Genomic DNA, 26116 nt, shown 5'->3' with positions numbered 1-26116 from the left:
TGAACATGGCATTTTCGTTTCAATTTATTGAACATTGGCTTAAATCAATCCGTAATGAATATAGCTGCTTCTCTGCTGTAACTTGAGGCTTTAACTCTTTAAGTTTAATAATGGTAATCCATGATTCTAAGTCTTCTTGACATCTCCATTAGGTAGGTATGATGAAAAATAATAATCTTCACGAGGTACCGAACGAGTTTCTTTCTTGGTTGTTCTTTACTCTTTAGGTCTTTCAGTGCAAGTAGATGGTGTTGGTTCGGGATCTTTCATAACGTGTTGAAAATCGTTCGGCAGCATATCTGCCATACTTCCCTGATCGTATGGAGCGACACTGAATGGCACGTCGTCTCTTAGCTTCTTATGGGTTTTAGTCTGATCCATTCATGCTGATTCAAAATTTGATTCGATTAGGGTGCACACTTTCTGCATACACAGAGACTAATTATCCTAATAGAATACGCTCATTCGGTTTTCAATCAGTAAATCTGGAAGAGACAACAGATCACTCTTCTCGTAGGAGATTTATAGAGTCATTTAAAAGGGCACGTCTAACAAGACTTCTGACTATTCCATTCGAGATTCCAGTCAAGATACATGATATGTCTGTCAAGAAAAGGACATTAATGTCAATGTCCACAACATCTAAAGAAGAGTAACCTCGAAGAAATGTGAAATGATAGACAAAAGTAAACATACCATATATCAATGTCGAGTAAAAATAAATCGGTCTTCTGAATGTCCAAGAAAAAATAGAACTATACGAGCAGCGTTGAAAAGTAGAAACAACAAAACAAACTGAAGTAGAACCTACACCAGTCATGAATTAAAGAAAGGAAGACAGAAAATACAGCAGAAGAACAATCCATGACAGTGAAGAAATTCATAAGAAAAAGACGGGAACAAAAGTGGACTTTAGTTATGTGTTATGAAATTCCCTTGTGATTCTTATTGAAAGGAGTATACAAAAATAATCGTAATTGAATTTATGTCTTTATTTATATTTTCTTATGGATTTGATCTTAGCGCACTCACGCACCCGTTCCTTTTATAATGTAGAGATTTAAGTTTTGTTTGATTTGGCAATCAACTCAGCGATTGCCGGTCCCATGCCCGGATATAAAAGGAGATGGGTTGGGCGTGGGGCTAGCAACCCAACCCTGTAAAACCCAACTTGCTACAAAAACTCCAACAGTAGAAAAACCAAACACAGAAAGCCTGAGGGAGGAAGAGTCTTCTTCTGGAAAACTTATGATGGTATGTAGTGAAAGCTGCAAGCCCACGGAAGCCATAAAGCAGACCACCCTTGTATCAAACAGGAGAATTAACATCACAGCATGGAAGGTGAAGACAATGTATGAGGCAGGAAACGTATCACAGGTAGCAGCAAAGATGAGGAACTACAACCTATCCCTACTGGGCATTAGCGATACAAGATGGATTCAATCTGGACAAAGAAGAATGATGACAGGTGAGATGCTGTTGTATTCAGGACATGAGGAAGATAACACGCCTCGTTCACAGGGGGTGGGACTCATGCTGTCGAAGCAAACATATAATGCACTGATAGGATGGGAACCACACGGACTCAGCATCCTCACGGCAACGTTTACGACCAAGAAGAAGAAGCAAATGACGGCGAGAAAAAGATAAGGACCAGTTTTACAACAGATTGCAGAGCATAATAGAGAACTTCCCAGACAAAGATATCAACGTCCTCATGGGTGACTTCAATCCCAAAGTTTGGTCAGACAGCACAGGGTATGAACAAGCCATTGGTATCCACAGTCTGGGCGAGATGAACAAAAATGGAGAGAGATTCACAGACCTTTGTGCACTGAACAACCTGGCCATCGGGGGTACCATCTTTCCCCACAAGAGAATCCACAAGAACACATGGATATCACCAGACAGTGTGACAGAAAATCAGATTGACCACATCTGCATAGCCAAGAAGTTCAGAAGATCCCTGCAAGAGGTGAGGACGAAGAGGGGAGCAGATGTGGCATCTGACCACCACTTAGTTGTCGCAAGGCTGAAACTTAAGCTGAAGAAGAACTGGATGTGCACAAAAGAGACGAAAACAAGGCATAACAGCAGCCTGTTGAAAGATGCAAAAACTAAAGAAGAATACATACTGACGCTTAACAACAAGTACCAAGTGCTACAAGATCTTCTTGTAGATGGCTAAGACAGTGCGACCGACAGATGGCAGAAAGTTAAAGAGGCAGTAAATTCAACATGCCAAGAAGTATTAGGCCCCATGAAGCACCAGCAGAAAGAATGGATTTCAGCCGAAACATTGCGCAAAATCGAGGAGCGGAAAACAGAAGAAATCAGCAGTAAATATGAGTAGGACAAGAACTAAATAATTAAAGGTACAAAAAGAGTACGCTAACGCTCACAGAGAAGTGAAAAATGCATTAATATATACAAGAGAAACTACGATGAAGGACTGTCAGCAGAGGCAGAAGAAGAGGCCGGAAGTGGAAACATGAAGAAGCTGTACGATATCACCAAGAAGCTGTCCGGCTAGTACAGCAAAACAGAGAGACCCGTAAAGGACAAGCATTGAAAGACCATAGCAAGTACTGAACACCAAATGAATAGATGGGCAGAATATTTTGAAGAACTGTTGAACAGGCCAGCACTACTAAATCTCCCAGAAATCTACCCAGCCAACGCAGATCTCCCCATAAACTGTAACAATCTCGCCAGAGACGAGGTCAGGAAAGCCATCACCCAGCTGAAGAACGGGAAGGCAGCTGGACTTGATGACCTCCCAGCAGAAGCCCTCAGCGCGGACCTCCAGGCTTCAGTGAAAATGCTATATCCCGTCTTTGAGAAGATCTGGGAGGAAGAAGAAATATCGACTGACTGGAAGAAGGGACACCTCATCAAGATCCTGAAGAAAGGCGACCTCAGCAACTGCTCAAACTACAGAGGAATCAAACTCTTGTCAGTACCAGGGAAAGTCTTCAACCGGATCCTCTTGGAGAGGATGAAGGAGGTCATCGACCCACAGTTACAAGATGAGCAAGCGGGCTTCCAGCAGAACAGATCGTGTACGGACTAAATAGCTACTCTTCGCATCATAGTCGAGCAATCGTTGGAGTGGAATTCTTCGCTATTCGACAACGTGGACCGAGAGACACTCTGTAAACTTCCTCGCCACTACGGCATCCCAGCCATGGTGGTAAACCTGATCAAGAACGCTTATAACGGAATGTCCTGCATAATCATTCATGCAAGACAGCACACAGACAGCTTTCTAGTGCGGACTGGCTTGAGGAAAGGCTGCTTGCTCTCGCCGTTTCTCTTCCTTCTTGCCATCGACTGGATTATGAAGACGTCCACCAATGGGCGGAGAAATGGGATCCAGTCGACATTGTGGAGTCAGTGTCTTGTCCCATTGTCAGCATCAAATGCAGGGCAAGACCAACGTACTGGCAGCCACATCAGCACAGGTTGGCCTTAACATCCACAAAGACAAGACCAAGATAGAATTTCAAGATCAATTATGTCAGTAACAATCCAGTCACTATGCAGGGAAGTACCCTGGAAGAGGTGAGGTCCTTCACATACCAGGATAGCATTATCAACCATCAGTGTGGCACAGACGCAGACGTCAAGGCAGGGATTGGAAAGACGAGAGCAGCTTTCATGCAGCTCAAGAACAGCTGGATCTCCAAAGAAATTTCCTTGACTACCAAGATCAGACTGTTCAACTCTAACGTGAAGTCAGTCCTACTGTATTGATCAGAGATCTGGAAAACCACCAAGTCGACCGTAAAGAGAGTTCAGACCGTCATCAACAGCTGTCTAAGAAGAATTCCCCAGATCCGCTGGCGAGACACCATCAGCAACACCAACCTGTGGCAGAGAGCCTCTCAGCTTCCGGTATTGGACGAGATCAAGAAGAGAAGGTGGGGTTGGAAAGGACACACCCTACGTAAGCCGCCAACCAACATTACCAGACAGGCATTGAGGTGGGGCCCTCAAGACAAGCGGAGAAGGGACCGATCAATAAACACCTGGCGATGCGACCTTGAGGCGGACATCACTACGATGGATCACACCTGGAGTCAGCTCGAGTGGATGGCACAGGACAGAAGCCACTGGCGATCTTTTGTGGGCGGCCTATACTCCGACAGGGGTGACAGGCAAAACTAACTTGATTTGGCAATCATTGAGTTGTATCTATATTCTCAATGATGGCACTGGAATGAGCCCTTGGATTTTAAAATGTATGGACTTTACATCATCTGTTGAAACTGTCTTAAGCCTTTTCCACCTCCAAGTACACGTGTTGTTGCTGTAGTTGAAGTACTAGTGACTACAGCTTTTTCAGCTGGCGCCTTAGTAGTAGCTATATAAAGTTTAGAACCCATGGATCGTGAAGGTTGCATTTTCTTCTGTTTAGTTATAGAAGTTTTATATGTTTCTCTCAGATTTTTTAACCCCGCCAAAATGTATATAGCAGAGTGGCAGTTTTGTTTTCATTCTCTTCCTTCTCACTGTTCAAATATTTCCTCTTTCCTCTTGCTTTCTTTTTTTCCCTCTTCTTGTTGTTGTTACTTAACAAATGCTTCTTTTTTTGACGTTCCAGATAAACCACCAACTCTTCCGTTTGTTTCTTTCTAACATAATCATAAACTGGTAATGATGGAAAAGGAAGTGAAGGTGGCACAACAGGCAGCAAACTTTCTTTCAGAGAACTTAAGAAATCGCGCAAAGCTAGGTTGAAGTCATTCTCTTCTGGAATAATAATTGCTTCAGACCAGTAGTCGTCGTACTGTCACTCCAGGTATAAGAAATATTCACTGCAGGCGCACTCCAATATGTCGTCTTTATTCGGCCATATGTATTGAACTTGAACTCTTAAGCATATGGGTGTTTAGAAAGTTACGTTGCACATCCGCTATCTTCTTATTGGAAAATAGACAACATGCCCTGACTGAATTGTGTTACACGCGTTTTGAGTGGTGGAACATCCCAGTCCGATTTGATTTGGTCCTATACTATATACAGAGGTGTATTCACCTGTTGTGTCACCTGTTCTCAAGATAACACAAACAAGCTGTTGACCAGTGTTGAATTCTAAGGAAGTTTCCGGCATGATGTTTAGTCCGGACTACCCCATATGCGGCACTGCACCGTGGGTCATTACCAACATTGCATACAGAACTATTTGAAAAAAGAAAAATCCATGTAGAGTTGTAAGAATGTATGAACCGTGTCATATTATACTGACAAGTAATGAAAAGAAGCTTACGCCAGAGTAGAGTAAAAATGTGCCGCTTATATTAACCTTCTTGGGTTAACAAAGACAAATTGGCCTTTATAGGGCCACCAAATTTTTTACATAAAACTATCATACTCAGAATCATTGCCAATCTGTGTTTTATGCTTATATGTTTATGTCCATGGCTATGTTTCTGCAGCAACTAAACCTTAAACACCCTTGTCTTTGCAATGTTGTGATAGTATGTGATTTCATCTGCTTTCTGTACCGCACCTGTGATCTAGTGGTTAGAGCGTTCGCCTCGGATGCGGAAGGTCGTGGGTTCGATCCGTGGCCGAGTCATACCAAAGACTTACAAAAATGGTACTTAAGCTGCCTCGCTTGTCGCTCAGCATTAAGAGGTTAGTGTTAGGACTTGTCGGCCTGGTGTCAGGATAATGTGACTGGGTGAGTCATCATGCTACATGTCTGCGGCATGATGCGCCAGTGCTAGACATCACTATAAACTGCCACACTGCAGACATCGCAGCGATATGACTGAAAAATTGTTAAATCTACTTTAAAAATCCAAATCACACACACACACACATATCTCCTTTCCTGTACATCATATCCATTCCGTTGGTGAGTAAGTGTACGGGAGTTGTTCACTAAACACGACGTGTTAGATACTATAGTGTGATATTTAATGGTAGATACCAATGGCATACTAAGGAGAAATAACGCCCGGGGCTAGTGGTGTAAATGTCGCCCAATGTAACCACGATGGCCACAATACGAGACCCGAAAGGTCGAAACCAGGAGCGGATTCTTGGGAAGGGATTAATTCCCCTCCAACCAGCGAGCACTGTGAGTTTCCCAAGCGGTTCCCGGGGCGGGGCCCTAGCAGCCAACGATTTTCCTGCAAATTAATGCAAATTGGCATCTAGATTCTGTTTTGTCGCGGGAGGCAACCACGCCGCCTGTCCTTTCCACCGTTAGTACGCTACTGGTATATACCAAGTACGCTACTGGTATATACCAAAGTGATGGATAGTAATCAAACAGGGGATGAAGGATTTTAATCAAAAGTGGTATTTGATAGTACTCAGAAAAGTAGTGTGTTGGATAGTACTCGAGCTATAGAGGTTGAATAGTACTAAACATTGGCTTCTTTGATAGTAATCAAAAAGTGGTGTGTTCGAAACCAATCAAAAAGTGGCGTGGCGGATAACTATCAAACCGTTGGTATTGGATAGTAATAAAAAATGTGATGTATTTAATAGTAATCGAGACGTAGTTACCGGATAATACTAAAGAGTGGACTGGTGTTTATTACCCCCAAAACTGGTGTTGCGAAGTATTCGAAAGTGATTTGCTGGACTGTATATAATTAAATATTGGATAGCAGATAAAGTAATGTTCAACATTTTTCAACATGGCGACGTAATGTTAAATTCCTGTTGTGCACCATTTGCCCATATTTCTGAGATTTTCAGCGCAACAGTGTAGCCCCATTGGAGGTCAACCACTAATAACAACATAAAATATAGCCTCAACTTTATCTGTCCATACCGACCCTCAAAGTAATTTTACGACGTAATTTATCTTCCAAGTAACCAGTATTACTATCTACATGAGATATATTCATTATATAAACCCGTATTCCATCTTTGATTAGAATAGCATAGGAAATGTGGCAGTCATATTTTTAAAATTGAGATCTCTGATATAACTAAGATTTGACGGACATATCCAGTGTAACTAAGATCCAGACATACACCGATACGAGGTAATGTTATAATGACCTTCGAGTTCACTAGTCTATTTACAGTTTTCATATTTACAAAAGTTAAAAGCTTCATTTGGAATATATGAGATTGAATGATTTCTCTGCTTGAGACGAAATGAAAGGCTTATTTTAATAGGGTAATTGAACTAAGTTGACTTGAGACACCAAAAGCCAAGAGAAAACGGACCTTTTATCGATTTATTCTATCTATTTTTATAGGTCGATTTCGATTTTAATCAGATTGACAAATATGGCATCCCGAGTTGTAACACACTCAGCAAATCAGACGCAATGCCTTCTATTTAATATGCATGGATTTTGCTCAGTATCAATGTAAGCTTATATTCCAGGTTGGGTCAAAGTCACACTTGAAATATTGTCTGGAGAATGGTAACAAACTCTGTCAATCAAATGCAAGATAAAGGTAACTCATTAATATGCGTGGATCTTTATAATTTTCGAATTAGGAGGTCTTGCATATATGTTTACATTTCAAGTTGGATTAACATCGAACAGGTAATATTGATTCGAAAGTGGTACCACGATCAGCCAATCCGATACAAAAACACCTCATTAATATGTACAGATCTCGCTCCTTATCAATCTAGTTTGAGATTTGATAATGTAAATTTATGTTCAAAGTCTGATCAAAATTAAAGTGGAAATACAGCCTCCAGCGATGTAACAAGCAATTGTTGATGGACGATTGATGCCGGGCCATACCAGTTCACAAGCTGTTACTGCCAGGTGTTACATTAATTAATAATTGAAATGTCGTTACATTATGTAATCGATCAATAAAAAAAATTATATCCAGTACAACCCTGAATGTAAACATTTTATATGAACTTAAAACTTATACAGTATAAACTGTTTCCCCACAAAACTTTTGGTTTATGCACAATATTTTGGCGATATTCAAAAACAATTTAATGCATACACAAATTTAAATAAACACTCTCTCCTTCACCATGACTGAATATAAGTTCAATATAAACGATGTCATTTATTGCATATTGATGTGTTTGTACAACGAAATTCAAAATTAGAAAAAAAGATCTGTAGATGATATCTCGATCTATCGATCGATCTCTCATCAAAGTCATGTACTGAGTAATCATAAAGATGCATATTGTATGACAACATCGCAAAAAGGTCGATATTTCAAAGAACCTTCGTCTAATAAGTGTATTTGTATTTATTTGTTTATTTATTTATTTATTTATTTATTTATTTATTTACACCTTTAGGAAAAGAGGAATATAATCCCACTTACCATAGGCATTTTTTTCTTCTAGTTTGTAATAGATCAAAAGCGTAAACAATGAAACCATTAAGTGATCCACTGGGTTACTTTCCAGTGATAACTGGCTTTCCGATCTCTATTTAGATGATAATTTATCTATTCTCAAATCGCTTTGCAAGTTTTTAAAGCTCTATTTAAATAACTTTCAAGGTTTCATTTAAATTAATGGGCCAGATGGATTATGTATAATGTCTATTCAGAAATACGGTGGATGAAATTTAATGAACACGAGTTTCATGATCAAATTGTCATGTTCTAATATTTGCGTAAACGCGTTATTCCGCCGAAAGGATTGTCAAGTCTACCACTTCGAAATTTAATCAAACTGACTTGATGCGCAGGCTTTGCAAACGGTATTACGGTAAACTACAATTTTGACTTAGATTTTGGTTCCATAATTGATCACAAACCTCCTGTCTAGCTGACTAATGGCTTTTATATAGGAATCTTTGTTCAAACACCTCTTGAATATCAAAATTAAAGGTGGAAACGACGTATCAATCGGAAACCTCGGCCACGTCCCACAGGAATAGAAGATTGGCTGAAGCTTCAGTGAATTGTTAAAAATTTTATATCAACAATACATGTACTTTAAAATACCAGAAGTTCACAAATCGATATTTTGACGCTTTATCTTTCACAGAGCAATGCTTTTTTTTTTGCCTCAGAAGACAAAGGTTACTGGTACTTTAGAACTCAAATATTCTTTGCACATTGTTCGGTTTTGTTGAAAACTGTCATCCAAAGAACCACTACTTTCTGTAGTCACTTTCACAGTTGTCGAACTAGGCAGCAGGTAAGAAATTCTGGAGTTCAATTTTCCTAGAACCATACCCAACACCATCATAATGACTGATGACTCCATAATAATATGTACGTACTGGAATTGTAACCCAGAATTTCTATCATAACACGAAGGTAATGTCGCAGAGTACGCTTGGGTGGCGTTCACATTTGCCTCAGGATTTTGTTAATTACCAGTGGTCAGCTGGCCAACGTTCCATTTGCACAATATTAATTATCCATAATGCTAACACGCCAGAGACTCTTGGTCACTTTGAATGCTGATCAGCGACCTAAGATGGTGCGTATTTTTAGATCTTAATTGATCTTTGCAACAATGACGTTCTCATATCGAATGTCGTTTTGAGTTTTATTGGAAATTATTAACCCGGCCTTCTAAATATACCATTCCGTGGCGTGGTGTCATATTGTACCAGGGTCACGCAGGGGCTAGTGTTGTTCCGCAGCGAACCAACGTAAAATTGGCAATTAAATGAACCAAGAAAACCATATGTCACCGTGGACAAAATTCCTGCAACCAAATGCGTCCTTTGAAGTTGCCTTCAAGATGGCATCCGTTACTTTTGCCAAGCTAAATGTGTCACATATTTTCAATATTTAAAAACTTTAGATAACTAAAGATAAGGTAAAGGTTGTTTCCACTTTTTTATGTTATTTTACCTTCATCACAATGAATTGTTTTAATTGTGCCGGAAATGAATCTCTATAGTGTTAATTATAAGATTGTCACAAGGAAACAGCTTGGTGAAACCAAATAAATCAGAGATCAAGCAAATCAAACAAGTATAAATAAGATAATTAACATAAGTACAAATAAAATAATTAACATAAATGTAATATTGCTGACAGTCCATGAATACTGAAAAGAAAAGAAAAGAAATGGAGAATATAACAATGAAAATTAGAGAATGTGTAATTATATTATTCAGAACATTCGAATATATTATTAATGTAAGGAATTTAACAATGAAAGTTGAGGAAAATGTAATTATATCATTCAAAACTTTTATTCCATAGAAACAATAATGAATATATTGTTCGCAAATTCTTCGTTAGCGGAATACTCTTTTGGACAATTACGAAAAACTACTTGTCTGCCTTCGTAAGAGATTATGCCGATAGGTACGATGGCTTTTAAAAAAGAAAAGATCTTGCTGTTATTTTTCAACTGCACAAAGTCGAATCAACTTGTCCAAGCTTCATCTTTATATAATGCAATGGGTAACAATAAGCACAAACACCTATCTATAATACAAGGGATACACATTAACTCTAACACCTTTTTATAAAACGATGGATACACAATAAGCACAAATTCGTGTCTAAAATACAATGGATGAACAATAAACACAAATTCATGTCTAAAATATAATGGATGCACAATAAGCACCAAACCGTACTGTTACCACAGTATCATTTATTTATACAATGTAATAAAAAAAACAAATCCCGCAACTTTTTTTTCGTCTTGCCATTGGCGTTGCCCTCTACACCACCAGACGGTGTGTTGTTTGGAGATTATACAAATCGACATTATTTGCCAATCATTGATACTGCCATTGTATTCAAAACAGTCCAGATTTTCTGATACTGGCTATAATTGCATAATATTACTTCCGTAATACCGCCTTAACTTGCATAATATTACATCCGTGATGCCGACAACAATTGCGTAATATTACTCCCGTAATACCTTCAATGTTATGTCAAGGGAGATCAATTCCAATGTAATTAACGCCACCCTATTCCTACCATGCTAAAACACTTGCATTCCGCGCCATTTATCGAAAGTTTGGACCCAAAAGACACAATTTACAAAGTTAATTGAAACTGCTCTTACCCTGAGAATATGATTTAGGGTACACCAACCACAAAAACAAATTGTTGTACCTTCCTAATACGCATGGTTACGCCTAAAAGATGGCATTCGATGCGGCACGGTACGTCAAATTAATGGGCCGTGTGGTCAGTTATGTAACATATTCAGTCACGACTATCAATATTTGATATCTAGGGTCACGTTGTGTATTACTTACATAAGACAGAGATAATGGGATTAATAACATGCCTTGGGTGTAACAATCGAGAGAAAAAGCATGTTATGTATTGGCTCTGGTTATGCGGTACATGTTCCCTTCCCCCAGGCAGAAAGACCCTGTCGCATTTTTAATAATATAATTAGCATTGTTTAGCTATTTTGAAATAATAATAATAATAATAATAATAACACGCAATATTCTGTTGTGAATTATATCATATTTACAAGCTAAATGTGTATTTTAAAAAATGCGACAGTAAAATAATCGACATATTCAATATATCATGACGCCATGACCTATATGTTGCTAGGTGCCAGTGAGAAACATGCATCGAGCTCCATGCCACCAGAAAGCCGATACTTCTCAGACATTATGGATTCAACTGAGCAAATCCGTCTGGTCAATAAGCTTGTTACAATATCATGTCTTAAAAATTTCATTGTTTATTTTTTATCGCATGTTCAGACTTTGTAATAATAGCCACGGATGACAGAGGTTTGGGGGCCACGGAAAACAAGTCTTTGTTTAGGTAACTATTGCTTACTTCCTCTACATATATTTAGTTCTTTTGAGGGAATTACAGGTGAAAGGTGAAATTGATCGCAACATGCACATTGGAGAGAATGTTAGCATACCTCTATACTTCTTTCATGTACTGTGGCTGACATGTCTTTACATATTCTACTTGTGGATATTGTACGTAATCTAAGCACATAGCTGACCAAAATGTTTGCTCCCATGCCCTTAAAATATCAGCCTGAATTAGTCCAAAGAACAACGCTTTTTACAGTTATTAAAATATGATAAATGAATTTTGCCAGAGTAGGCTTATAAAAGTGCAAAGAATGAATGCAAAGTATGTAAAAGTAATTTTTAAAAAGGTTTACGGCTCTTTTTTCTTACAATTTACTTTCAAAGTCCATGAAGCGAAAATGACCAAGAGGAGCGGTCATGTTTTTTTTATACTTCGGAGCACATCTAAAGTAAGGCCAATTGTAAACTCTGTAACCCAAAGTACACCCATCAATGATACACCCAAAGTACACCCATCAATGATACACCCAAAGTACACCCATCAATGATACACCCAAAGTACGCCCATCAATGATATACCCAGATAATGGGAATTGAAAGTCCTTTTATACATACCCAATATTTACACGATGTTTACTAAATACCCAAGATAACTAAAGAGGAAAATTCCTGGGATATTTTTCTTCTTAAAAATCTAACCATTCGCAAGTACGAAACTGTCAAGCCCCACCTTATCCAAAGGAAGAATCATGTGAGAGAGGAATATGTTTAATCAGTACGAGTATTTTATGAAGAAATCATGACTTATATCTGGGACCGATTAAATGTTATTGCTTTTTATAACACTATCTTTGTAAAATACCTAAATACCACAGTTAACTTTATTTATTTATTTATTTATTTATTTATTTATTTATTTACTTATTTATTTATTTCCCGAGTCATAGAGTATCTTTTCTTCCCCGAAATATTGTTTTTACTTGAATGCTCTTCCTAATAGTTGCTGCGTAGTAAGGTCTTGTAATGTAGTTTGTATTGCCTGAAACGGGTGCAGTATAAATGTACACATACGGTTAATTCTAGAAGGGGCGTGCACGGGGGCCGGACTAGAATCTCGAATATTGCTCAATACAACTCATCCTCATTGTTAAACGTGGGAAAACTGGCGCTTTCTTGATGGTCAAAAGTGACAAGAGCCTGAACTATTATTACAACTTTGTGTGGACTTTAAAGTCACCATTAAAAGCCGCAAACAAATTTGCTATAATCAGCTTACGCAAGACTGAAGCCGCTGATACCTTCTTTTTTTGTAAACAAAGGTTTCCGTATTAGAACGCCTTGAAACAGTGGAAAATACATTAAGAACTCTAGCTGGTACTTTTTGAGACCGTAAAAATTGAAGTTATCAAATCTATTTTACTGAATTAGATTCAGTTTAACTTTTGAAAATGTGAAACACTGGTACGACCCAGTTGAAAAGACTTTGCTCACAACTCTCAATAAAAGCAGCAGCCCCCCCCCCCCCATCTTAATGTCATTAATAGGATGGCAAGTGAAACAAATAATTGGTTATTTTTTGCAGTGGTTACATAAAAATATGTTTCTTTATAACTGCAGTTAATGAAAGCAAATTGCTATTTGAGCATTTGAAAGCGTTATTTGAGAATGGATTATACCTTATAGGGTTCGCGTTAAACACAAAGGCTACCGTTATATGACGACACTTTTCTGAAGGCTGGATCTAATAAACTTTAATGCAAGTTGGCTAAAGTTTGTCAAAGATCAGTAGAATTGGTATCGAAGGTCAATGTCAAATACGAATGGAGTATCGATCTGCTTCTGTTGTTTATACTACTCTATATTCAATGGAAGCTCTGGTTTAATTTTGTTGTTTAATTTTTTTCTTTTTATTTTTTTTTTGTTGTTGTTGTTTTTTTCGTTAACATCTCTGTAAATGAAATATTGTAAAGAAAAATATTACTAAACTTTACAATGAACCTGAGGACAACACAGGTATTTATAAGGAAGCAATATTTAATCCAAGTAGGAACATATCAACTGATATGTTAGATAAATGAATAATTGATCATGATATTATTTTGCGAGCATTTTTCTCTTCTATTCTACAAAGTTTTCAGAAAACATTTTGAAGCCAACTTTCAAGTAACACCAATGAAATTCAGATACACAAGCGTCACACTATTCCGGAATTTGAGGAGGATAGCAATACGCCTTTTTAATATATATATATATATATATATATATATATATATATATATATATATATATATATATATATATATATATATATATATATATATATATATATATATATATAACAGGAAACAGCGCAACTCAAAAAGGCTAGAAACATTAAAGAACACAATGATGACATGGATGACTTGGAGATGATCTGAAACCATGATATGGAGACCATTTGTTCCGGCATCTTCTACTGGTAAACGCTGACGTTGAATTGCAATTTTTCATCGTTATCTGATGGCAGTCGTATAGCTGACACGGTGTCAATTAGAGAAGATGATGATAACTGACCACAGATCCTCTTGATCTCCGGCCACTGGTCAATCACAGACAACCTGATCAAAGCCGCTGGACGCTTCTGACCCAATAAAACAAGCAAGATGACTACCGCATGACGGGCAGTTTTCTATACATCCCGTTCGTGTTTAGTAAAAAGCAAGAAAAGAATACAACGAATGCGTGTAATCATTCAACAGTTAAAGGATAGTGTTTACCTGACCCTTACATAAATCAAGTATGGGTATTAATTTACAACCCCCCCAGGATTATCGTATTACACTTTTTACTGAGTAATATTTTTTAGGTTGTCTATATAAATCAATTACGGGTATTAATTTAGTCCTCTCCTAGTTTATATTTTACTGTGTAATTTTTTTTAAGGTATTTAAGGGTCCAAGTTCATTAAAGAAAATTAACGAACAAACAAGGTACGTTTAGCTTAAGGCAAAACAATATACTGGTATTCACGAAAAGTATCTGACCGCTCCGGTGACCTAGTGGTTAGAGCATCCGCCTCGGATGCGGGAGGTCGCGGTTCGAACCCCGGTCGATTCATCACAAAGGCTTATAAAAAAAAAATGGTACCTACAGCTGCATCGCAAGACGCTCAGCATAAAGAGGCTAATATTAGGACTGGTCGGCCTGGTGTCAGCATAATGTGACATGTCTGCGACATCACTATAAACTGCCACACTGCAGACATCGCAGCGATATGACTGAAAAATTGTTAAAGCTGCGTTAAAATTCCAAATCACACACACACACACACACACAAAAACTATCTAAAAGCAAAATTGATATCATTTGCTATTACTGAATTCAAGCAATCGATATCAGCTAACAATTGACAATAAGAATACGAAAAGGCGTTTCTTATGATATATCGGGGAAACTTAAATTTAAACGTGAAATATGGTTTTTCTGACAAAAAGTGCCAATAAACTCTCTAGTAGTGTACATTAAAGTGACGAGTAGAAGCAGAATTCAGTTTACACGAAATTCTGGGGGAACACGGAAACAGTCTGGTAAACTGGAGTTCAGATGAATATGTATGGAGTATACAAAATCAACATATTCCAGGTACACGCAAATGTTTGGGATAAACGAAGTTGTACTGCAGCAGACTTTTTTTTCATCTCACAGATGTGATTTTTTATTATTTTAATTTTCATGTTTAAAAACAAAACAACTGCTAAACATAACATAACATATTTAAGCTATTGCTTTTACTTTTCTTTTTTTTTATTATTATGATTGAATTAGCCTCAGAATAGATACTTTTCGTGATTCGATGTTGAAATCGACATTTCCCACGCCCTGGCCATGCATGTTTGTCAGTGGAGGAAGCATTTGGTCAGCAAGTGTTTTATTAGAATCTAACACGATTGTGATGCTCCATAGTGATTAAAAAGCCAATAATAGAATATGAAATATCAAAACCCATAAGGTAACGCGATAGTTTATTTTCTCTTTCATATTTGTCTATTGATTGATAATAAATGAAATTTGCAAATAAAGACTTTACCATTCACCTGTAGAACTAGATAAAGTTCAAGTCACTGAGCAGAATCAGAGAAAGCTATTTTGAAAATGTGTGTTGTTTTTTAAAATTACTTATTAAGATCGTCCCAGTCCTGAACCTAATGGCAGTGCGGTAAGATCACTTTGTAGCAAGATCACGTCGCCACATTCTGCGGCCCTAAAGTATTACAGATAGATCACGTCTCCTTAGTCTCCAACACGATGGCACTACATTAAGATCACGTCTCCTTAGTCATCAACACGATGTCATTTCAGTAAGATCACGTCGCCTTAGTCTCCAACACGATGGCACTACATTAAGGTCACGTCTCCTTAGTCATCAACACGATGTCATTTCAGTAAGATCACGTCGCTTTAGTCTCCAACACGATGTCACTACATTAAGATCACGTCTCCTTAGTCATCAATACGATGTCATTTCAGTATGATCACGTCGCCTTAGTCCACAACACGATGACACTTCATTGAGATCACCTCTCCTTAGTCCTCAACAGGTTGGCTCTTCAGTAAGATCACGTGGCCAAGGTCCCCAACACGATGGCACTTCAGCAAAATCAAGTCGTCTTTGTCCCCAAAACGATGACGCTACATTTAGAGATCACGTCTCCTTAATTCCCAACACGACGGCACGACATAAAGATCACGTCGCCTCAGTCCCCAACCAAATGGCACTAAGATCTCGTCCTTTTACTCCCAACACCACTGCTCCACACTAAGATCACGTCGCCTCAGTCCCAGCCAATGACACTAGAGCAAGATCACGTCCATTTAGTCCCCAGCCACGATGGCACAACAGCAAGATCACGCTCGCCTCTGTCCCCAGCACAGTGGTACTAAAATCTGGCTTGGTATTGTTGGCACTTCAGACAGATCTTGTTGCCTCAGTCCCCAACACAGTGGTACTGAAGTCTGGCTTAGTGTTGTTGGCACTACAGATAGATCTTGTTGCCCCAGTCCTCAAAACAGTGGTACTACATTCTGGCTTAGTGTTGTTGGTACTACAGACAGATCATTGTGCCTCAGTCCTCAACACAGTGGTATAATGTGTGTGTGTGTGTGTGTGTGTGTGTGATTTGGAATTTTTACTTAGCTGTAACAATTTTTCCGTCATATTGCTACGATGTCTGCAGTGTGACAGTTTGTAGTGATGTCTAGCATTGGGGCATCATGCCGCAGACATGAAGCATCATGTCCCACCCAGTCACATTGTGCTGACACCAGGCCGACTAGTCCTAACACTCAGCTCTTTATGCTGTGCGTCTAGCGAGGCAGCTGCTAGTACCATTTGTATGTCTTTGGTATGACTCGGCCGGGGTTCGAACCCGCGACCTTTCGCATCCAATGCGGACCCTGTAAACACTAGGCCACCAGAGCTCTTGGTAAATAAATTTAGAAATTTTTCAAAAGAAAATCAAAGTTGGCCATTTTTTAAATTAAAGTAATGATATAAAATACAAAATTTAAAATATGTTGAGTAATAGCACCGAACATATGAAATGCCATAAAAGAATACGCAATATAAATGATAAACAATGGCAGCTGTTTCGGACTCCTCCGCATAACAATGCTACGAACGGCCAAACTCAACTCACTAAACATATCAAACTTGCTTAGACAACATTTAAGAATTTAAAGTGTGGAAAAAGGTTAAGAAATAATTCACTGCAAATATATTTCCAAACTGAGACATCGTGTTGAAATGATGTTCTTAATGAAGCGATATGAATATTAGAAAGAAAAATATTTTCCTCGCAAAATGATCTGTGTTTATAAATTCTGATTCTTTATTATAACACTGCGCATAGTATTATGCTAGCTAACATATTACATTTGTTCTATCAATATTTCTGTCTTTGTACGTTTTCTTCAGTTACAAAACAATGATTTATTTCCATCTCTAAAGTATATTTTTGTGATGCTATTTTTGTTTGCAAGAAATTGTTTATGCACCTTGTGTTCTAAAACGTATTTTTTAAATTTGGTTTTGAAAACGTTTTATAAGAGTAATAGCTATGTGTAACCCAAAGCTGTAATTCTCAACAGACAATATCAAGGCATACCTCCATTGCTTTCCTTTAGAAAGAAGTCAAGCATTTGAAAAGGAAATCCTGTCATACTGCATTCCATTTGAGAACTGTTCTGACTTTGCAAAATTTTATTGATATGCGCAGATCCTGTTTATTGTCAAACTCACTGGACATCTTGACGATTTGAATTAGTGCAAAGTTTGCTAAAAAATCAGACCAATAGTGCTCTGTCAAGCTGAGACAGTCAGATGTAAGATCATCTCATTCTTAAACGTGAACGTTGCTCTTTATCGAACCCATGCGAGATATTTGGTCATAAACATATATTCCAAGTTTTATCAAAAATTTGGTCAGAGAGATGTCTTCGAGAGTGGTAACAAGCCTATCCAATCATACATTTGATCAAGTCGTTAATATGCGTGGATCTCGCTAATTATCGAACTCATCAAGAGTGTTATGAGGTAGTCTCATAATCCAACTTTGATTAAAATGGGATAAGAAATATGGCTTACAAAACAGTAACAAGATTTGTCACTCAAATGCAAGATCATTTTATTATTAAGCGTGTATCCCATTCATTTTTAACTCGTGCGAGATCATGATGCAAGCATATATTCCATGTTTCATGAAAATTAGATCAGAAATATGGCTTTCAGAATGGTAATAAGAAATAATGAAATGCACGATAATTTCATAAATATGTTTGGAATTCGCTCATTATCTAACTCGTCCAAGATCTTGAAGATGTGTGCTTAATGAAAATCGGATTTTTTATATATAAAAAATGACCTACTAAACAGTGACAAGCGACAAGCAAATTTTGATGCACGAGCATGCAACGGTTACCGGATACAACGCCATGCCTTCAGTTAACTTGGCCTTACGGCTAGTTGAGCAAAGTCAATCATGCAGTCGTACAATCACTTTCTTTCAGTCAGAAAGGGAGAGAAATTTTCCAGCGTGTTCAGTACATTTTGTAGAGATTTGCACCGATTAACATGAACATGGATCGTCTGCTAACAGCTCTGGCACTTATTAATGTTTATTCAACTTTTGCGTGCAGATGAATTAATAGATATTCCCAGCGTGCGTGGCCAACTTCTTTCTCCCTGTGTACGATATGAAAAATGGCGTCCAGCTGTGCTCGTTATCCGATATGGTCATTTGTTGCGTCACGACCTTTTGACCGAACTGAACAAGGGCATCGCGGTGAACGTCGGGCAAGCTACGTAACACATTTCAAGGCCATGCGAAACTCAAAGAGAAACAAAGCCTTGCAACTCGTCAAGGACATGTTTCCACCCCACCACCTCCCCAATGTAATTATCTTAGTTTTACAAGTTAGACTGACAGTACTGCACTAGAACCGTGTTTTAAAGAGGAGATAACATAATGTGACTGTAACAATTATTAATACCAATTTATCTGATTTACAGTCCAAAACTTAATTATTTCCATGCATTAATCTAAATAACCTTATGGTATTGAAAGATACCACTTTATCTCTATAAAAAAGCAACTGAAGAAACACTTATTGTATTTAATATCGTAGCAAGCCACCAACACTAGCTTTGAAGGGGGAAAAAACCTACATTAATGGAGGCATACATACAGACCAACTCTAGTCTAAGTATCCTGCATAGTATCCTGCAGAGTAATTGCAAACAGAAAAGTAAACACAAATAATAAGAATGTTTTGCAAGCTGTGGTTAATACATGGCTGTGGACAGGGTAGGACAAATAGGACACAATTCTGGGAGCCCACAACGGTCGGGGTGGGGTGGGGGTCGCCGTCACAACTGTAATTTATAGGGGCTTCGTGGATAATTTTTCCTAGGGCCCACAAATCCTGTCCGCGATCATGAGTTAATAAACAGCAATCCGATATTCTTAGAATTAGTTATATTGTCATTCTTTATTCATTTGGGCACGTCTGAAAACAATTCGAAAGCCTCAAAACTGTTATAATTACATGCACGAGAAGCTCTGATCAACAAGTAATAAAAATGGTAGGCCATATGTGATTGTTACATAACAATTGTCTGATTTCATCGTCAGAATCCATGAAAAGTATATACTCGAAGAAACGTATAACTAAATAGTTATGTATTTCTTACCTATAATTTCCATAGGAGTGAACGTCTTTTGGTTTTCCCATCTTGAAAACTTATTGTTGACATTATTCACAGCAGTGTTCTCAAGCATGAGTATTAACTCACAGGAATAAGTTTTAAAATATCCAGCAAACTCCCCTCCCCACCCCGTCAACACCAACACACATTCACACACTGTGCTTCCGATGCTAAATATTTATATTTCTTCTGTATTGGAACATGAAAATCTAACGCGAGAAAGAAAAAAAATCTAAACTGTGCAATCCAAATTGTATTTTTGTTATGAAAGGAATTAACATTTTTTGTGTGTATGAAAATGGTATGACAATTATTGTCAAAAATTTATATAAAAAAATATCTTGAACAAACTTATTTCTAATAATAACAGTTTTAATTGTATTGAGGTAAAATGGAGAAAAAAGTATACTTTTTAAGTGAGAAAAAAAGAAATATCAGAATTGTTTATTGTTTAGTTTTTGGACGATGACAATCTATTAGATTATATTATTTTAAGAAGTAAAACTATTCTACATTATCATCGTCTTCATCATCACCATCATCGTCGTCGTTGTCGTCGTCTTTATCATCATCAGCAGCAGCAGCAGCAGTAGCATCAGCAGCATCATGATCATTACACGTACAACAACTTCCAGTAGCAGTGGGAAGGCACTGTGTTGCAGCAGTCCTGTCTGTATCATTTGAACACAGACATATGTAGTGTGTTAAGGTATTATGTACTTAGCAACCCTGTCTATATCATTTGAACACAGACATGTATACTAGTAATGTCAAGGTAATATGTACTTAGCAATCTTGTTTAGATCATTATATATATATATATATATATATATATATATATATATATATATATATATATATATATATATATATATATGCGTGTGTATGTGTGTTAACTGTGTTCAACATGATGCAAATAGGACTGCTACTACACAAATCTTTGTCACTGCTACTCTACTATATATGTCTGTGTTCAAATTATATATTGTCCACATTTAGTATGTAAAAGAAATGTGGTCGGTATATATTTTTGCGTTATATACTACCCTTTAATTATAGAATAAACATTTTCTTTTAGAGTGCAGTAGTTTAAATGATGGAGCGCCAGTCTCGTAATTCAACGGTCGCTGGTTTTGATATACGTTGAGAGACAACATTGGCTGATTGGTTATTGTGCCAGATGCGCGACCTTAAGTGTGTAAGTTCGAACTATCAGATGTAACCAATAATGTTTTGAAAGTTCCATTATGGTTAACAAAAACAAAATGATCACTGAGTGGCGCTTGTAGCTCAGGAGCTAACAATGTAGATTCCATCATACTCAGATTCGATCCCCTGGACTGTCCGTTTAAGCTCTCGTGTTCTTGTGCAAGTCACTTTAATGCCACTGGTCCACAAAACTAAGCAAAGCCTCTATGCAAAACACCTTAAAGTGGACTTAGCGGAAACAAACAAACATTTCGTCGTGCGTCTTTGATGCACACAAATATTTTTCCTTGATATCAATCGTGATTTAATAATAGATGTTTCTGTTTGTTGCTGGTTGATGTATTCGCTCAGAAAACATTTTGTGTTAGTTCTTTTTGACCGCTACGTCACCTTCAGAAGGTATTATATTGCAAACTAGGTGTAGATAAATAGACAAATAAATAAAACAAAGGCATCGCTGTATTGTAGGACTCATCTACTTGTGATTCTGAGTTATTGGGGGCATAATTACAAGTGTCGTCAGAAACATTCATTCTGAGCAAGCAAAGATAATTTCTGAAAGCATTGTCATGGTCTGAGGTGGTGAGATAATTTGAATTGAGATATTAAAAAATTGTCCATCTTTCAACTTGCTATGACCCAAGATAAGAGAATAAAAGCACGACAGACGATGGAGACATCGAAATGCTCGGAGTACTCAACCAATTTAGGAATCGTCCATTTAATTTTATGGGGCGTGGGAGGGCTCAGAATGAGATCGGCCATTTAGTTTTCTGGGTGGTGTGTAAGGGTTCAGATAGTCTTGAGCAAATTCGCAGGGGGTATAATAGTTCATTATATCCATTATAACAATTAAAAAATATCTTCAAGCAATAAAAAAAGAAATCTCCCGGTTCGAATGAGCTATACAACTAAAATTAAGTAACTAAATAGTCAGTCCCATGCTTAAGCATGTAACCATGACCGAATCAACACGAATACCTTTGCTTTACGTGCTTAATTGCGATGCATTGAATTAGAAGAAATTAGTTTGTTTTGATGACGATTAATATGCAGCATAACACTATGCTTCTCAAAAATATTAAATGAGGGAAAGACTAATTGTTTACAAACTAAACTGATAACAACTTATTGTTACCAGTAAGGTATCATATATTATGATGATATTCCACAAACGAGACTGTATAATGGCCGTAAATTATCAACATCCTTTTTCTTATTTTGCTTCATTATGTAACAAAGAAACAAATTTCAACCATACTGTTACTGTTTTTAAATTTACTTGTATTACTTAATAAGTAATATACTGTTTAATGAGCGAGAGAATTATATATTTGTTTTACACATGTTTACTCATAGAATATAAACTATTGTATTACATTACTATTTGAACACTTCATGAAATTTGCTTCCAAACTGGGCTGACTCTTTCTTCCGGTCTGCGGAGTGTTATCTGGCAATGCATAGTATGACTTCCAATTGAACCTCAGAGGCCATATTTTATCTGTGCTTTGCTGTTTTAAACAGTTTCTAGTTAGCCCAGAAACAAGTGTCCAAATTTGTATTTGCTTCATACAGAATTCTAGTGAGGATGCATAGTACGTTACAAGGATTCCATCTTAATCCTTCTCGACGTGAATAAATGACGATGCTGACGATATACACATCGCTTATGTATCTGAAAAACACATATTGTCACTATCATGAGCTTGAACGAATCAAGTACTGGGAGAGTCTTATTCCGTATGAAATGTCAGCCTTTCAATTTCAAACATTTTTGTACAAGTTTTAGCTCAATGTGCGAGATCGGAAAGTTAACGGTTTATCTTGAAGTACCACTGGCTGAAACAAATGGATAGGTTTACATGGCAGAAACAAATGGATACGTTTACCTGGCTGAAACAAATAAGTTTCGACAGAACACAAAAAAACTGCTTTAGAAATAGTTCTAGTGATGTAACCAATAAAAACAGGTTTTATTTGCTAATCCTATAATTGTCATTTGAGGCAAAGAGAGTTATTATTGCATTCTGTAATGAAGACAATAATGTATATAGTAATGAAGACGGTTAATATTGTATCCTATAATAAAGACAGTATTGTATCATGTGATAAAGACAATTAGTATTTTATCATGTAATGAAGACAGAACTGCATCCCGCGATGACAGTATGGCATTATGTAATAATGACATAATTATATCCTGTGATGAAGACAGTATTGTATCCTGTAACGAAGACAGTATTGTATCCTGTCATGAAAACAAATATTGTATCCTGTAATACAGTTATTATTGTATCCTGCAATGAAGACATTCTTGTATCCTACAAGGAAGACAGTATTGTATCGTGTAATGACGACAGTATGCATCTTGCAAAGGAGAGAGAATTGTATCATGTAGCAAAGACAGTACTGCATCCTTTTATAAATTGTATCCTGTGAAAACAGTATTGTATCCGGTGATGAAGACAGTATTGCATCCTACGATGAAGTTAGCACTATATCCTGTAATGAACACAGTATTGTATCATGTAATGAAGACAGTTATTTTTGTATCATGTCATAAAGAGAGTACTGAAGAAAAACTAATGGCCATTAAAGAAATATTGAGGTGAATTACACACACACACACACACACACACACACACACACACATATATATATATATATATATATATATATATATATATATATATATATATATATATATATATATATATATATATATATATATATATATATATATATATATATATATATATATATATATATGCCACAATACAAGCTGCTCAAAACGATCTAAGTCTTCAATCGTAAACTTCTGGCTCAAAGAAGTATCGGATACTTCTTCAAATGAAACCCAGATTAAATAATAGACATTGAGAATACGCTCAACAAAAGTATCCGTCCAGGAATACATGCCAGTAATGACTGACAAAAGTATCCGTCCAGGAATAACTACCTATAATGACTGACAAAATTTCCAGCAGAAATATATTACAACCTCCAGTTTATCTTCGCTTTTTCTGTACTATATACTCAACACGTTGACAGATTCATCTGAGGAAAGACCGTACAAGTGAACACAAATAAAACGAAATTTTCAATTACAAATCTGTAATTAACGACATCATCTGAATGTTCTTTCATCAAATTTGTAAACCATGTATAACTTTTAAAGTATTCCATTTATATAATATTACATTTCATATATTTAAAGTATTACATTTTATATATTTAGATTATTACAATTTTATAATCTCTAATTGTCCAATTTTTATATTGCACAAAAATGTAATGACCATTTCCCGGGTAGAAACAGAGAGACAACATCATGTAACACTGGAAGGCGATCGACCTCTTGCCTGGACAAAGGACAGTCGTAATAGTAATACATGACCTGGACTGCAGGTTATAGAGTCAATGAATCAATCCGGCAGGGAGTTGATGATTTGAACAACATCAGAACACAATGGCCGCTGTGATCGGTTCCAGGTTCTCACGCCCCGGCTACCCAGGTGACACCGTCACGTGACACAACTGCCTGTGAGAACCGCCAAGTGCCTCTTGCACAAATTTAACTCCAATACTGTCACGGTCACGCCCTTCGAGGGTCACCCCGGGGAGTAGAGACGCTGCCTTTCAAGAACCTCGTTAAAATCAACAGACACAAAACGGAAAAAAAAACTTAGTTTTCCAGATAGGAACTTCTGCACGAGATACTTTTTAAATTATTAAAAGTGTTATTTCTCTTTTTTTCCTCTGACGGGATATGAAGCAGATAGGTTTTGTGGGTTCCACGACTCGATATGTACTTGTGAAAGTAATACATTTTTGGGGTAAAAATAATCATGTTCCAAGATAGGCCTATTGTACAAAAACAAAATCAGTTGAACGGCGTTGCACAAATTCCCAGCCACTAGTTTAAAACCAAATTTCCAATTACAAGTTTAAAACTAAAATACATCTTTTGAGACATTCTACTAATAATAACTTAAATGCAACTAGGTTTAAGTTTGTTGAATTCACAGCACATGAATTCCAAAAAATATTGCAACAGATGTAAGCTGTCCAAAAATAAATAACAAGCATTACATAACAATTGTTATATGTCTGTCCTGGACAAGTCATTCAAGAATATATTACCACTTTCATGGTTTGGCAACAGCTTACGGAATTATTATATTTAAAGATAACATTCAAACAATATTCCATCTACATGTTCCAAATTTAATTAGCAAGAAGTAGAAACTATTATTTGAAAGACATAATGATCACTTTTATTGTTTTTATGGGTGCAGTTTCTCCATCATTGTCTCCCTCACTTAACAGCAATTTTCCCCACAAAGATAATATTGACTAAAAACTTGGAAGTTATAAAGTTTAAACTTTTTTTACAGTAATCACGCTATGCAAGTTGGTATATTGTGTCATACGTGATATTTGGATAGCATGGTTAGGGTATATTGTGTCATACGTGATATTTGGATAGCATGGTTAAGGTATATTGGTTCATACGTGATATTCGGAATGTATGGTTAAGGTATATTATGTCATAAGTGATATTTGGATAGTATGGTTCCAAATAGATGTTGTTGTTGTTGTAGGGTTTAACGCCATTTTTCAGTACACGATAGGCTATACATGGCGGCTAGTATTAATGGTGGAGGAAGAACCCGGGAAAACCCCAGAAAGAACCACCAAATAGATGTAGTCCAAAGTACCTTCACTCTTGATAAAACTTGTACAAGTGGAATTAACTGCATGGGGAAATATATTAACTTGCACTTAAAGTGTTATATGCGGGGGAAATATATTAACCTGCACGAGAACTATTATCTGCATGGGGAAATATATTAAATTTTACAATAGGTGTTATCTGCATGGGAAAATATATTAACTTGCACAAGAAGTGTTATCTGCATAGGGAAATATATTAACTTTTACAAGTGGTGTTATTTGGACGGGG

General features: G+C 37.0%; 2 protein-coding genes across 2 annotated transcripts; both read left to right on the top strand.

Moving 5' to 3' along the window:
- Nucleotides 1-1717: 1717 nt before the first annotated feature.
- Nucleotides 1718-2188, top strand: LOC149804485 (protein CFDP2-like). Its single transcript, XM_089932995.1, has one exon. The coding sequence runs from the start codon at nt 1718-1720 to the stop codon at nt 2186-2188; it is 471 nt and encodes a 156-aa protein (XP_089789121.1).
- Nucleotides 2189-2599: 411 nt separating this feature from the next.
- Nucleotides 2600-7385, top strand: LOC149804484 (uncharacterized). Its single transcript, XM_089932987.1, has 2 exons — nt 2600-2955; nt 7364-7385. The coding sequence occupies exons 1-2, from the start codon at nt 2600-2602 to the stop codon at nt 7383-7385; spliced, it is 378 nt and encodes a 125-aa protein (XP_089789113.1).
- Nucleotides 7386-26116: the final 18731 nt, after the last annotated feature.

The sequence above is a fragment of the Sinohyriopsis cumingii genome, chromosome 2, assembly GCF_028554795.1.
Source record: "Sinohyriopsis cumingii isolate HCF-2022 chromosome 2, ASM2855479v2, whole genome shotgun sequence".
Lineage (NCBI taxonomy): Eukaryota > Metazoa > Mollusca > Bivalvia > Unionida > Unionidae > Sinohyriopsis > Sinohyriopsis cumingii.
The sequence above is the reverse complement of the archived record's forward strand: the minus strand, read 5'-3'. Positions and strand labels throughout refer to the sequence as shown.